The sequence below is a fragment of the Patagioenas fasciata genome, chromosome 10 (assembly GCF_037038585.1).
Source record: "Patagioenas fasciata isolate bPatFas1 chromosome 10, bPatFas1.hap1, whole genome shotgun sequence".
NCBI classification, from domain to species: domain Eukaryota; kingdom Metazoa; phylum Chordata; class Aves; order Columbiformes; family Columbidae; genus Patagioenas; species Patagioenas fasciata.
In genome coordinates, this window is record NC_092529.1 from 20630828 (window position 1) to 20645143 (window position 14316).

General features: G+C 39.0%; 1 protein-coding gene across 6 annotated transcripts in view; it reads left to right on the forward strand.

Annotated features, from left to right (window-relative positions):
- Positions 1-14316, forward strand: part of FHIT (fragile histidine triad diadenosine triphosphatase) — a 565652-nt gene that overhangs the window by 139993 nt on the left and 411343 nt on the right. For 2 of the 6 annotated variants that reach the window (XM_071813287.1, XM_071813288.1), the window contains exon 3: positions 9819-9942. In XM_071813287.1, the coding sequence (XP_071669388.1) occupies positions 9843-9942 (100 nt within the window). In that variant the 5' untranslated portion in view covers positions 9819-9842. Of the gene's footprint in view, positions 1-9818; positions 10026-14316 lie in introns of all 6 variants that reach the window. The other 4 variants (XM_065845700.2, XM_065845702.2, XM_071813289.1 and 1 more) reach the window with 3 other exon arrangements.

Sequence of the window (14316 nt, forward strand, 5' to 3'; positions counted from 1 at the left end):
TCCTCTAAATGTTTGTTACCTTTATTAATTCAGCAAGATGCTTTTGGAGACATCTGTATATCACAGGAATTGCTTCAAATGTAACAAATTCATAGTATTACAGAGGGAAAACCACACTCTAACGTTAATACATTGCATTTAGAATCAAATTAAGTATGATAATGCAAATCCTGGACTTGTTCTTACTGTTTGTGTCTGTGTCTGGAAACTCGCCACGCAACCTCTCTTGCTCATCGCACACTTATTTTTGTCTGGACTTGTGCTGAGTTGTGTGGGCCACCCCTTTCCACAGCACACCCTGTGTTCTCTCTCTGTCTGATCCTGCCTGTGTTTGTACCATCACAGAATGTTGGGAAGAGCCATTTCTGTCTTCTCCCCATGGACTTTTACTCCTTGAACCTTTTCACCTAGCTCTCTGCAGCTTTTCTTCTGCAACTCTGTTTGTCCCATCTCTTCTGTCCAATACTATAGATGCCCAAATTGCATTCACTCGAAGGAAATACTAAGCCACTTCAGGGAAGGCTTAGTCTTGGTGTGCCTTTCTAAAGCCTATAAAGTGACTTTATGTAGTGCTATATAAGTAATAGATTAGAATGCTAAAACACGACAGCTTTTTCTTCTCTCTGCATTTTGAAAGCTGCCTTTTTCCACTGGAGGGTGTAGCAAAAGAACATTCAAAGTTGTTCCAACATGTCAGTTTGTAGCCTCAAAAGCAATGAGTTTTTGTGCATGTGCCAGTCTCTATAGTGACCTTCCTCCTCCATCTATACCTTTGCCACGGTAGAGTTTTCCTTACACTTACATATCTCAAGAAATGTTGCAATCTTTTATTATTCTTCTAGCATGTAATGCAGCCCTATGTAGCCACCGTAGATAAAGAATTTTCACAGTATAATTTCTGCCATTTACTTCATACTGTGCAGCATTTTAAATTTTTTTTCCTTTTCTGCCTTTCACTTTTCTGCTTTAAAAAATGGCATGATTGATATTAATATTTTTGCCTGATAAAAATGTATTTTCCCTTGATCTTAGTGTTGGTACTACATTATTCAGTGTTCCTTCTTAATAAAAACCAATGCTTGTTGCATTACTCACAACAGATATTACAACACTTAAGGTCTCATTCATCACGGTGACTTGCAGAGGCAAACCCAAACCCCTGATTTCTCCATGAATCAGGATAACAGCCATGGTGAATGCAAGTGATTAAACAATGTTTAAAATGAAATGTCTATGGGGTTTTCTTTGTGTTGTGTAGGGTTTTCTTTTTGTTTGCTTGCGTTTTTTTGTCTTTTCTCTTCTGGGAGATTAACACTAGGGAAAAATTTCTGAACATAATTTATTTTATTGCATATGTATGCTTGTACATATTTTGCTCTTTCTGTAGAAGTCAGTGAGGTGCTGAACCTGTTGATTGTATTCCATTTCATAGAATATCTTCCTTAAAATCACTGATACAGTACATGGATTAAGTCCTTGGTTATCACACCTTGGATTCGCATCGTCTTCTTGGATAACAGTGGAAGGAGGAATCGTAACCTTGGATCATCTCTGCTAATATGAGGAATAGTGGGCACGGATGTCTAGCAGAGGAGATTGTGAAGCTCTAGATCAAGTCATGGGATTCAGTTTGAAAGATGTGTTCTGTGATATTCTGGCATATTTAGTTCACACTTCTGTGTTTTGGCATAAAATGGACATCAACCAACTCCAGTATAATGCAAGACAGGAATTTTATTTTGTGTTAATCATCATAAAAAATTTTTGCAAAAACATCAAGTTGCAGGTATACCTAGGGTGTCAAAACAGGAAAAAAGGCACAAAACCAACCAAACAAACAAAAACCCCAAACCAACAAACCAAAACCAAAAAACAACAAACCAAACAACGCCCCCAAATCCTATTCTATGCAAAATTTGAGCTGTTACCTGAGCACAGAGGCAAACAATGAGCTTCCGCTGGAATTATTTGCTCGGTATGGTTAACTGCTGCGTGAGTCATCTTCTAGTGAGCGCAGTTAGATATGGACAGTTGCCAGGTGTAGTGTGCATCCAGTGCTTTCATGTCTCTTCTAAGCCTTCATTTTTCTTTAAGTTTAAAGGATTATACAGTTCTTTTGCCCCTACAAACCTTTTCATTTGTTGTGTGTAACTTTGTACTCTTTACCTGGATTGTAAGAAACAAATACTTGAGCCTAATTTGTATTATGAAATGTTTGCTATAGAAATGAATTTGACAACTACATCTACACCATATAAAAATATTTATGCCCTCTACATGTATAATGGATGGTATATCCCATTTCATGTTTAGCTTGATTCTGGAATGTTGATTAACTTGTCAGTGTTGTGATTGCTTTACAGTGTTGCTACAGAGCTGTTAACTTTCATTGAGGAGTCTGTATCCTTCTTGGTCAACCAAGACTTGGGTGTCTGCAGGTTTTAATTGTGTTGTTTTGGAAGTTGTGGGGTTTTTTGGGGGAGGGGGCAGACTGGGGCTTTAGGTTTGTTTTGGTGGTGGATTTTTGCGTTTGTTTTTATTATCTTTTTTTAATAAATACTGTAAAAGGCATGGTGGTGACAGACCTGATAACTAGGAGAGAGGAAACTGAGGACAGACTTTATACTCATGTGCCTCTGTGTGCCCACAAATTAGCTTACTATGTACAGTAGAGAAGCTGTTTAATGCCTGAAAAGGAATTATTTAGGAAAAAAAATGATAATGTCTATTTTTAAAATATATAAACAGGAGGGAAAAAGAACCCCAAAAGATGAAGATTAAAGGGCTCAGCAGGAAGATGTTTTAGTAACATGTAATGCTCCGCTTAAAGTTTAACTTGTCTATACTGGCATTTAGAATGGAGTGTCCATCAGGTCTCTCTCAGGTTTCTGCTCATGATGCTGTTAATGTTAACTGGAGGGTGCTGTGCTCAGAGTTGGGTGCTGCTTGGTCCGTAAGCTCCGTGCAGGCACATCCCTGGGTCCGCTGGTGTTACCCAAAAGCTTCAAACAGGCGGAGAAGGGACGATTCTCGTGGTGGCCACAGTCGTGCCCTGGGACAGTCTGCTGTAATATCAATACCAGGACTCCCAGGTGCAAGACTGTGAGAGCAGAAAGGAAAACTCCTGTCCCAGAGGGGCTGGGAAAAGCTGCTGCAGCGGGGCTGCAAGGGGCAGGCTGTGGGGCTGCGACTACGTGTCACACACTTTGAGGTGCTCAGGTACTATGCAACAGACCACAGTCTATTTTAAGTGTAGATAATTTAGCTTGATTGACCATGCTAAGAAAATGGCAATATACTTAAGCAGTAATAATTTTGATGTTTTCCTCTCTGCTAGATTAAGCAGGGGAAGCCACATGTAGTGAATTCAAGTCCATCATAATCTGTGCATGATGTGAGAAATCAGTCCTTGTCAACACTACCAGGATTGGTTGCATGCATCATATTTAATGGGCTTTGTATTCAGTAGCTTCTGTGGGTGGTGGAAATGTAAAATAATCCACATGAGCTTTTTCCTTCAGTGCCATGCAGAGCATTAAATACTATCCCCATGGAGAGAATCTAGGCTATGGCTGTCAAAGATACTCGAGCACCTTTTCTAGTTTTGTAATTCTTCTTGGCTTTTTCAGAACAGAAATATCAGTAGCATGATTTATTTTGGCTCACTGAGAGGGAGAGAGTTTTTTTTAATTAGAGGCCATTTTCTGAAACTGGAAGAACTCAAAATATGTCTTTAAATCTTGTACAAGGGTGGGAGCGAAGGATGCTGAGAGATGAAGCTGCTCTAGGGACGAAGGGCTAGTAGAACAACTGAGTGATTTTTAGAATAAAATGATTTCTTTTTGTGTTTTTATGTGTTCTTTGATCAAAATGACAAATCCTGGCTGGTAGGAACAAGAATATTCATTGCTTCGTGCTTGGGTTAAATAAGTAATATTCTGAATTGCGTGGTTTTCATTCTCACAAAGTGACAGTGAAGGGAAGGAATGAGTAAAAACAATAAAGCATGAAGAGAGGAGGTGGCATGCAGGGCAGTTCTTTATTGGATATCGCTTCCTGAACACGGTGGAGAATTGAGATGTCTAAGTAGGAATATCACTTTCCACATAATCAAACATGCCCAATATGCATTTAAGGATATAGTTTTGTAGGATAAAGGGCAATGGATATTGTAGGTTAAAAAGATGATGGAAAAATCTGAAGTTAACCATAAACATAATTTACTGAAGAGTTACTTTATTCCCTTAACTGTGGTGTGTGACAGAAGTTGTCTTGCTGAATGTAAAAAAAAAAAATAACAAAGATTTTTTTCACAAGACCTTAGAAAAAGAAATCAACTAAGTTGTATTCTTTTGCCAGGTAAATTTGCAGTTTTCACAGCGAAACCAAGTACCAGAATCAGAGTGTCAAAATTAATGAACAGATGACATTAATGTGGTAAAATGACAAACTCTAAAAATGAAGAATACACCTCAAATTGTTTCCAAAATATTAACTTACATTAGCACAGGGAGATAACGGTATTGCAATTGGTTTTCTTATAGATACACTTGCAGCCCATTTTGCATTATCTTGTATTCTCTCCTTACAGCCAGATTTGTGGCTTCCCTAGAACAGCTCTTGCGTGATTGCTCAGCAAAAGCCTTGAGCTTGGCTCCCAGCGGGTGGTGATCTCTACACCGTATTGTTAAGGGCGAGCAATTGTATGATAAAATAAAGGGACATTTTGGAGTACCGGCACCATCTCAACGGGGAGGTGTGTGGAGGCAGAAAGACAGCCTTGAAGAATTAGCGCTGTCAGTCCTTATGGTCGTACGGAGAAATTGCCCGTGGGACTCCAGGCTGACTGCAGAGATGACATGTAACAAGCAGGTTCCTATCTTGATGTCCTCAGGACCTGTCTTTAGGTGAACCTTATCTTCTGTCCAGAGTTCTCCCTGTGTATTTGATACCAATGATTCTACATATTCTGCTATTTAAAAAATAAAGCACAAGACAAACGCCCTAGTCCCCCAAATGAAATAAACTAGGAGAATGGAGACCTGTGTTCATATTTCCTGTCAAAAATACATTAAATATATGAGAAGTATTTATATAAGCTTGGCAAATGCAATGTGCTGCTTCTTGGAATTTTACAAAACTGTAGTAATGTTTGAAAATCTATCAACATTTTTCTTAATTGTAGCACTCTTATTTTTCAGATTGTGAGGAAGAATGCCAGTGTAATTTTTTTCTGGTAAGGGTTATACAGATTTGAGATCTGTTGTGGCTATAAAGTTGCTATGTTAGCCTTTAACACTGTACTCCCACCTATAATGGCAGGAACACAGCTTGAAGGAAATTTAATTAGGAAAATGAGGCAGACGAAATAGGCGCTGTAATGTATATGTGCAATATGAAGAAGAGTAAATACACTTTTCATTTGAATAGTCAGCATAGAAACTGTGTTAAACTGGGCTGAAATTTTCTTTGATCGGAAATGGATTTCTTTCATTTTCTAAGATTACTATGTAATTGTCCTCCTTATTACTGGGATTAGAAAGACTACTATCATTAAAGAAGAAACATCTTTCACCAACTATATTTAGTTTCTGTTTTAGCTGGCCATGACCTCCTCATTATATGAAAACCAGAAATCCCTGGAGGAACAGACTTAGTGAGGTGATTCCAATCAGGTGGGAAACCTTGTGCATGCACTATTTGCATCTGGTCACCTGCACGCACCTGTGCTCTATTGATTCCTGCTTGTTTCCAGGCCACTCAAGCAATAAGCAGGTAGAATTCAGATAACTGTAAACTTGCTCTGCTGGTAGCAGTTTCCTTCCTCGCTGCGCTCTGGAATATTCCAGCCTCGCTGCAGCGTGTTGCTGCACAGCCACGGATTTTTTGTGTTGTACCCATTACTCATTTCCCTAATGTATTTCTTAGCATTTGTATTAGTTCTGAGCACAGACGATCATGCTTTACAGAAAAATGCGGAAGATCACTAGGGCAGAAAACAGCTTAAGTAATATAAAATAGATGATGAATAATTGTTTAAGAAAAAAATTCCCATAATCCCCTTTCAGAATTGGGGAGATTAGCACTGGGAAGTCTGCAGTGTTACCTAGCGCAACCAATAGAACTGACACGCTTGTTCAAAAAACACATGCTATATTTATTTAGCCAGAATCAAGAGACTGAAATATGTTATTCAGGTATGTTGTGGTATAGTAAGCAAATACAAAAGGTTTTAATACATACATTAATTCTGTACGTAAGATTAAAAATGTTCTAATAATTCTGGGTGAGCCCAGTTGGGCTGTACCCTGATCCTTTGAACTATTGCTTAGGGAGATGTGAGGCCAGTGCTTTAACTTTACTGATCCTTCCTGGACTTTAACAAGATGACAGTGAAATAGCTAATGATGCATGTGATAGGTTTATTATGAATACATGGTATAACTAACCTAAATTCTGTGGTACACAGAATCTATGTATGGATCCATTTAGTGTTTTCTGAAAATGCATTTTATTGTTTTTAAAGCATTGAAGATACCCATCAATGTTAGAGAGCAATGGTGACCCCCAAACTCTGTGGCTAGCGATGCTGCAGGTGTTTATTTTGGCAAATGTTGAGTGTATTTATACCAGGTGTAAATTCAACTGACAGTCTTTTTGAAAATCTCTCCTGAAGTATGAAAAAGAAAGCATGGCATCATCCTGATAGGGCCTTCAGATATATGTTTTTTCCTGATACAGCTTGGGGTTAATTTTAATAAAAACATTCCAGTGATGAAATCATGGTCAATAACTGATAGGGTCCAAAGGATGGTGAATATCCTGAAGAGACCCTTCCCCTTTGTGGTATTGCTGTGGATTGCACACGTGTTCTCCATAGGTTCACTGGAGGTTGCACGAGCTGCCTGTGATGATGTAGGGATGTGTAGAGTCATGGTCTTGGTTTCCAGTAGTGAATGAGCTGCTTGGGCCCAGGAATTCCTGCCTTGGGCGATCTGCTGGACAGTACCTGCTGGCTGGAGTGCTCTGGTCAACCTCAGGTTAAGCCAAATGTCAGTTGGGGAATTTGGGCTCTGTTCCATCATTCTAGTACATTCTACCCACTGTTTTGCAGTATTAGCTCTTCCCATTTTGAGACTGAACACTCCAGATTTGCCATGAATTTAACAGCTCTGTATGCAGTTCTTAAATGGAGGACTTAAGACCAGATTAGTAGTCTGCTATTAAATCTAAATTGGTTTCCAAATCTTCAGAGTTATTGTATGGATACTGGGTAGGATAGAGGAAAATTTAGGTATGCAGTAGAATATTTAGGATATTAAGGTATTTAAGTGAGAGGATAAGGTCTTCATATTGGATTATTTTTCTACTAAATATGTTTTTTAATGCTTAGCAACTCTCCAATATGGTCCTTGTGCATCCCAAATCCACTAACTGAAGTGATGTTTTGACTTAGCAAACTTTTACCTTGGGGGATACCCTTGTCCTTAACATGAAGCCACTAACAAAAATTTAACCTTGTTTTTTGTAATTATCGGTGTTTGTTCCCTTCTGTAACTCGAAGAATTTTGCAACACACACCTCAGATAGGATTTGGTTATTTTTAACAGTGAGTCTCAGGGTCACCATTAGACTAGCAAGACCCACAGGAGCCCCTAGTAAATTTAGGTAGATAATTAGAATAGAAAAGCACCAGGTCATCCATTTCCAGCTTTCCGGGAGTCTAAATTATTGAAGCATGAGATCCAGACGTTCTTTCCAATGTCATTAACCTTATCCTTCTATTGGTTGGTTGTTTTGCTTACGTTGGCAAACAGCCAGAGGACTTTCCCTGGTGATTACCAAAATCTCAAGTTCTCTGCCTCCTTAAATTGAATTTCAAAGCATCATGTTTTCTAATCAGCACCTGTTATTTTAAAGTCTCAGTTCTGTGTCTCTGGACAGTGTGATCAGTTATCAGTAGCCTGGAAAACAGAGTAAGAAATTAGCAGTAGTGCTTTTATTTTGTCCGTAGTACCGTTAGATGCAATGGCTGGTGTGGTGGTACGTTTGTTTTTCCAAATACTGGAGATACTAGCTTACAGTTTCATCACTGGATGGTAGTACTGGCTATTTAATGTGTTTCCTTTATCAGCAACATGTCCTTCATTGTGAAGACAATCATGTCTCTTTATCCTATCATACAAAAACATTCTTGCATGTTTTAATGAGAATGAGAAACCCCCAGAGGGGTGTTGCTGATGGACTGCTTAAGAGAAATGAGGAAGATTGGTTCAAGTTCCTAATAATTACTTTTTTCCAGACATCAGCACAAGATAGCAGGTGTTTCCTCTGGTATGCAATTCTTCTAGGAGCTAAAGAGACTTGGTTTTTTTTGTGCTGTCAGGTTTCAGTATTAATATACGGTAAGGGACACATCTTCTTAGGCACTTAATCTTCTGTTGACTTTATGGGAAAAGAAATAATTACAGAGCTCTTTCAGATCTTTGAAACAGGGATGGTTAACGTCTCCACTCTTTTGTGGTCTGCTCAAGCATATCCTTTAATCGGTATTTTTCAAAAATGAAATAAGACATGGTGCCATCTTAGAGAATGTTTTTTACTTGAACGTGTAGTAGTCATCTGACTGGTTACTATACCTTATACTATGTTTTTCTGGTATAAAGCCTGATTAGATGCATCTACTGTCCTTATTCTAATTTAGTTAAGTTCTTTTGTGGAATCAGATTGCTGAAAAAGTCAGAACATCCTTCCAAAGAACAAGCACTTCGCAAAGACACTTTCAAAGTGTGTGCACTAAGGGAGGGTTGTTATATGTACTTTTTGTTGGAGCACATAGAAGGAGTCAGACCTTAAACTGGCATAAATCTTTTAGATTAAGAACCATGATTTGGTCTTACTAAACACAGTGGGCTTGCAGGAAAAGCAGAAGACGACCCTACATGACTTGAACAGTATCTTTCCCCATCTGAAGCAGCTTATAAAACTGAATTTTCTGATTTGTTACTTGGTTCAAGCAAGGTAATGTTAATGTAATGCTTTCAATGTGTCTGAAGTGTTGTGTCGCATGTAATTCTTCCTTACTTCTTATTTTACCCTGCAGCACCTTGGATATTTCTGATTGAATTAAATACTTCAAATACTCTAGGGCTTAAAGAACTAAAATAGACCCAGTTAGGATTGTGCCTTAGTTATTTAAGCAGGATTTTCATGAATGAAAGTGGAAATCTTTGGCTTTCTTTGCATAAGAGAAAATGTTGCGCGCAACTATTGAACATCTTCACATTTCAGTTGCTCAAACTAGAAAGCATGGATGGAAAATTACTAAATATGCTTTCCTTAATTTGTCAGTATTTCTTCAATTGAGATATTTAGTGGAGAGACTGATTTAGAAAATGTGGTGGTTTTTCCCCCCCCGCTAAGTTCTGCGTGCATTGATCTGCATTGTGGCAAAGGGCATCTGAAATACCACTCATGCGTCTCCTCGCACATGTGACTTAAATGTATACACTGCAGAATAAATGAAAACGGGAAGCAGAAATTACATTATTTGCCTAGAATTTTGTAGCCCTACCAATATGATGAGAAAAGGGTTGAAGAAGTTATATGTAAATTTTTTGTTTTGGAAATAAGCTCTTTTCCACCGGCCCTTCAAAGAAGTGATGCTTTTAGAAAAACCTCACCAGCCTTTCCAGTGCCTTGGTGAGCTTGGGAGGCACTTTCTTTTTCAGAAGCTGCCTAGACAATTTGGTTGTCTTATTCCTGTTGTTTGGCAAGGAAAAGTCAACACCTTAATTTTCTTAACTATTGTCTCTTTCAGACCCTGAACATCGTCATTTATCATGCTGAGATTCGGGCAGCACCTCATCAAGCCGTCCGTGGTTTTCCTGAAGACGGAGCTCTCCTTCGCCCTCGTGAACCGCAAGCCGGTGGTCCCAGGCCGTATCCTTTCGAGCAGCATCTCGGCGATGGGCACCCACGCTCGTGGGAAAAGCCTGAGGAGCTCGGGGCACTTCAAAGGCCAGGTAGGATGCTACGGGGTTTATTCTGAAATCAGGCAGGGGAACGTAATACGCTTGATCAGTGTTGCAGAACTGCCGAAAACAGTTGCTTAGCAACTGTGACCTTAGAGGTGAATTTCTATTGACCTTTTCGCCACAGAAGATGTATAAACAGCCAGGTGCTACTAAAAGCATTTAAAAGTGTATCTGAGGTGGTACTGTTTAAATTTCATGTTATGCTAAATAACACATCCTGCTTCCCTTTTAATAATGTCACTTATTTTTAGATGTGGTAACTTCTTTATGGAGGATTTTCAACTTCTCCTAGCTAGATGTACACAATTTATCAAATGACAGCAGAGTCCTGTATGAAGGCTCTTATTTATTTTTGGCAGATTGTTTCAATTAATTTAGGTAGGCATGGATTAAATAAACCATCTGTATAGTGTACACATTTCCTGAGGAAAAAAAAGGAGCTCATGTTTTAAGTAAAATTCTCAGTTTAGAAACTGTTTAGGAACTTGATTCTGCAGGATGCCAAATGTACCTATTTAGTGTATTTTGTAGTGTGGCATGTTATTTTCCAGTCAAAACTCTGGTACTATGTAACTTGTGCTGATTTTAGTGGCGTCAGGTGGAACTTTTCAGAAATACTCAAGACGGATCATTTCCATACAGGTCCATGGTGAAATTTTAATAGGAACTCCGGCAATGGCTGAATGTGTTTTGGTAAAATAAGAAAGTCAGCTGGAGTTCGTGGAAAACCTTCTTGTTCTTCTGTGGTTTTATGTTGTTTCTTTCATAATTTAATGTGTAATTTAAAATTTAGTAACCTTTAATATAGTATTTAAACCCATAAATGTGTCTCTTCTGAAGTACGGAACCTTCCTCTCTTCCCGTCACTTCGGTAGGTTATAATTGTTCAATGCAGAACTCGTCTCTGTGCCCGCTTTGAATGGTGTCAGTTTGTACCAAAAATCAGATCATTTGGTTATAAATGCACGGCAAAGCTGCATAGACTTTACAGAAACTTTAAAAATGTTACTACCTCACCAATATATTTTAACAAATGAAATGAACAGTTCTTCTCAACTTCCAGTTTCGGAAGTACCTGTTATAAATCAATGAGATTTACAGACTTGTTGGCAAAACAAAAACCAACCAACCAAACCCCAACAACAAAGCACCATACCAAAAGAAACCACAACCCAAAAAAACCAAAAACCAAAACCCAAACAACCAAACAAAAACCCCTCTGCTTTTTCAACACTCCCTAAAGATACTATCACATCAGTCAATGTGAGATGGAGAGCCTGTAGATGCCTGAGCAGGTTGTTGGTATATGCATTCTCCAGATCAGAGAGTAAATATAATGTTATTTGTACTGTGTGGAAGTTTTAAAAACAATAGTTAATGACTTTTTTCAATTAATCAATGAACAATTGCATATGTTGTTAAAAGTAAAGCCTTGTTTCAGATGAAAGATACTTGTTTTTAGGTTCTGTGAGCACCTAGTAATGACAATTTAAGCAGCCTATAAAACTTAATTATTACAAGCTTCTTTCCTTCTTAAATAATTAAAGATTTTAAACTCTAGGTTATAGTTATTGCTGTCTGTTTGGCAAATACATTTATTTGCTCAAGTTTAGCTTTGTTATCCCATAATGAGTATTGCAGCATATTTTATACTGTCACATTGTTTTAATAGCTCATGTGTTGTAATATATAATGTAGTCTTTGTTTCTTCATTGAATAAGTGTTCAGGTAATAAAAACCCAACCCTTGCCTTTTCTTGTTACAAGAAGAAAAGATTAGAAAAGATCTTGATGCAAAGGCTAGAATACAACAGGTAAAATAGAGCAATTTGCAGTTGTAAGCCCTTAAAATGTCTCTATAATGCAGCATTCATCTTGAGACCTGGCAGTAACAAGTGTATTTTCTTTGTTTTATTGCAATAATTGTATCTGCCTTGTCTTTGGCACACTTGTGACATTCCTTTTCATTTTTTTTTTCAGTAGAAAATAAAATATTAATGTGTGTGAATTAGAGAGACAAAGGAAATCAGTTTGAAAGCCAGCTCACTCCAGGTGGTGGCTTTAATTAACTGGTAGGGTTGAAGTTCCATCCTGAAACAGAACATTGGATTGGAGTTGTGAATTTGCTGTAATATTTTGAAAATTAAGATATACTCCGGAAAAAAAAAAAAAATCATTCAGAATGGTCGCGTGGAGTTCAGTGTTCATGATCTGAGCAATGCCAAAGCACGCTCGTTTTGTTAACACGTTACAAAGTTTGATTTCTTTCCAGCCGCCAATCTTGTGAATTCAGTTTGATGCTTGAAAGTCAAACTGTGCTAATAGTAACCAAGAGGAGGAATAGTGAGAATGTAGTATTCATGGTGAGGAAAGAGTTCCCTCTTCCTGGGGAAAGCTGCCTCGGTTGCCTCAGCATCAGGCTCGTATCTGTCAGGTGCACCCAATGTTCATTAACTTGGGAACCTGTTTGTTATGGGATCCCTCTGAGGGAAGGTTGTGATTATCACAGATGCTTGAATAGGAAGTAACTGGGATCTTACTGCTGAGTAAGAGATGTCTCGCATTCAGCTGCAATTTGTGACCAGCGGGTCGAGAAGGTTGTCCTCCCTCTCTACTTTGCCCTGGTGAGGCCACATTTGGAGTGCTGCATCCAGTTATGGGCTCCCCAGCTTAAGAATGATAAGGAATTACTTGAGGCAGTCCAGTGGCGGGCTAAGAAGATGGTGAGGGGCCTAGAGCACCCTTCTTAGGAGAAGAGACTGAGAGAGCTGCAGCTGTTCATTCTGGAGAAGAAAAGACTGAGAGGGCATCTCATCAATGTTTATGAATATCTCTAAGGTGGGTGTCAAGAGGATGGACCAGACTCTTGTCAGTGGGGATGAGGGGCGGTGGGCACAGACTGAAATGCAGGAGGTTCCATCTGAATATGAGGAGAAACTTCTTCATGGTGTGGGTGCCACAGCCCCAGAACAGGGTGCCCAGAGAGGTTGTGGAGTCTCCTTCTCTGGAGATGTTCAGGACCCACCTGGACTTGCTAGTTAGGTTTTAGTGCTAGAGTTAGGTTATGGTTGGACTCGATGATCCTGAAGGTCTCTTCCAACTGAAACGATTCTATGATTCTATGACAACATTCCTGTGCAGTCTGCTCTAGATGTACCTGCTTTAGCAGGTGGGTTGGACTACATGATCTCCAGAGGTCACTTCCAACCCCAACCACTCTGTGATTCTACTTACCTGTCTTATTTCAGAGCAGCCAGACACATTATATTGACGACAATCTTGATGAATGAGAGAGTGTTTTTGAGAGATGTGTGTTTTTCTGTTGGTTTTCCATTTTGTACAGAGATGGTACGATTTTGTTTTGCTGATGCCTGTGAAGTGTTGGGGAGCCAAGGGTCTAGGGGGGAATACTGCATGCAGTGCACAGCTTAGCAGTTGCTTGGGCATGAGGGGGAGGTAGCTGGTTATTGTGTAAGCTGGTTATTGTGCAAGCTGGTTGGGATTTGTAGGCTTAGACAGGTACCAATGCCCTTTTCTACGAAAGGCAGATTCCCTGCTTCCTCTAAGTTCTGTTAGTTTCCTGCTCTGCAAGGACTAATTGTGGAAGAAGTCACTTGTGGCTCCCTTGAACAACCATGCAGTTGTTTTAAAGGTGGCTATTCAATGGCTGGAATAGTGCAGGGATATGTCTGTAGTCAGTAAACACATTGTTTCTGTCACAGAAAAGGCACAAGACGAACTGAATCGGTTCGTGTGACCAACATGAGCTAAGTTTCTACTCATCTTCTTAAATTATTTCTTTCAGAGCCTTGCTGCTTCCGTAGTTCGGAGCAGAACAGTAGTGTCTTTTTCAAGAAAACTCATCTGCTCCTTGACAGGGACTTTTTGCTCTTTAATATGGTAATAAATACTTTGTGAATGACCTACCATTTTATTGGAGTTTTCCCAGCCATACGCCATAGCTTTACATGGTTTTGCTCTCATCTTCAAAAAATAACTAGTTTTTTCATCACTGCCTTTCTCATTCCATTGTACGGGGTACTTGCTTTCATCTTGTGTTAAACACGAAGAATGAATCTGAACATTAGTAGGATGCATTTGGGGACTAGGACTTTTATTAGAAGTAAAATTATTCATTTGTTATGTCCAATTTTTTTTCAGCAGACAAGATATTGATCTTTGGATTTGTGTTCAGGATGCCAGAAGAAGAACTACCACAAAAGGAACACAGCAACATTTGTAAATTGATTGAATGCAATACGTAATGACAGAGACAAACA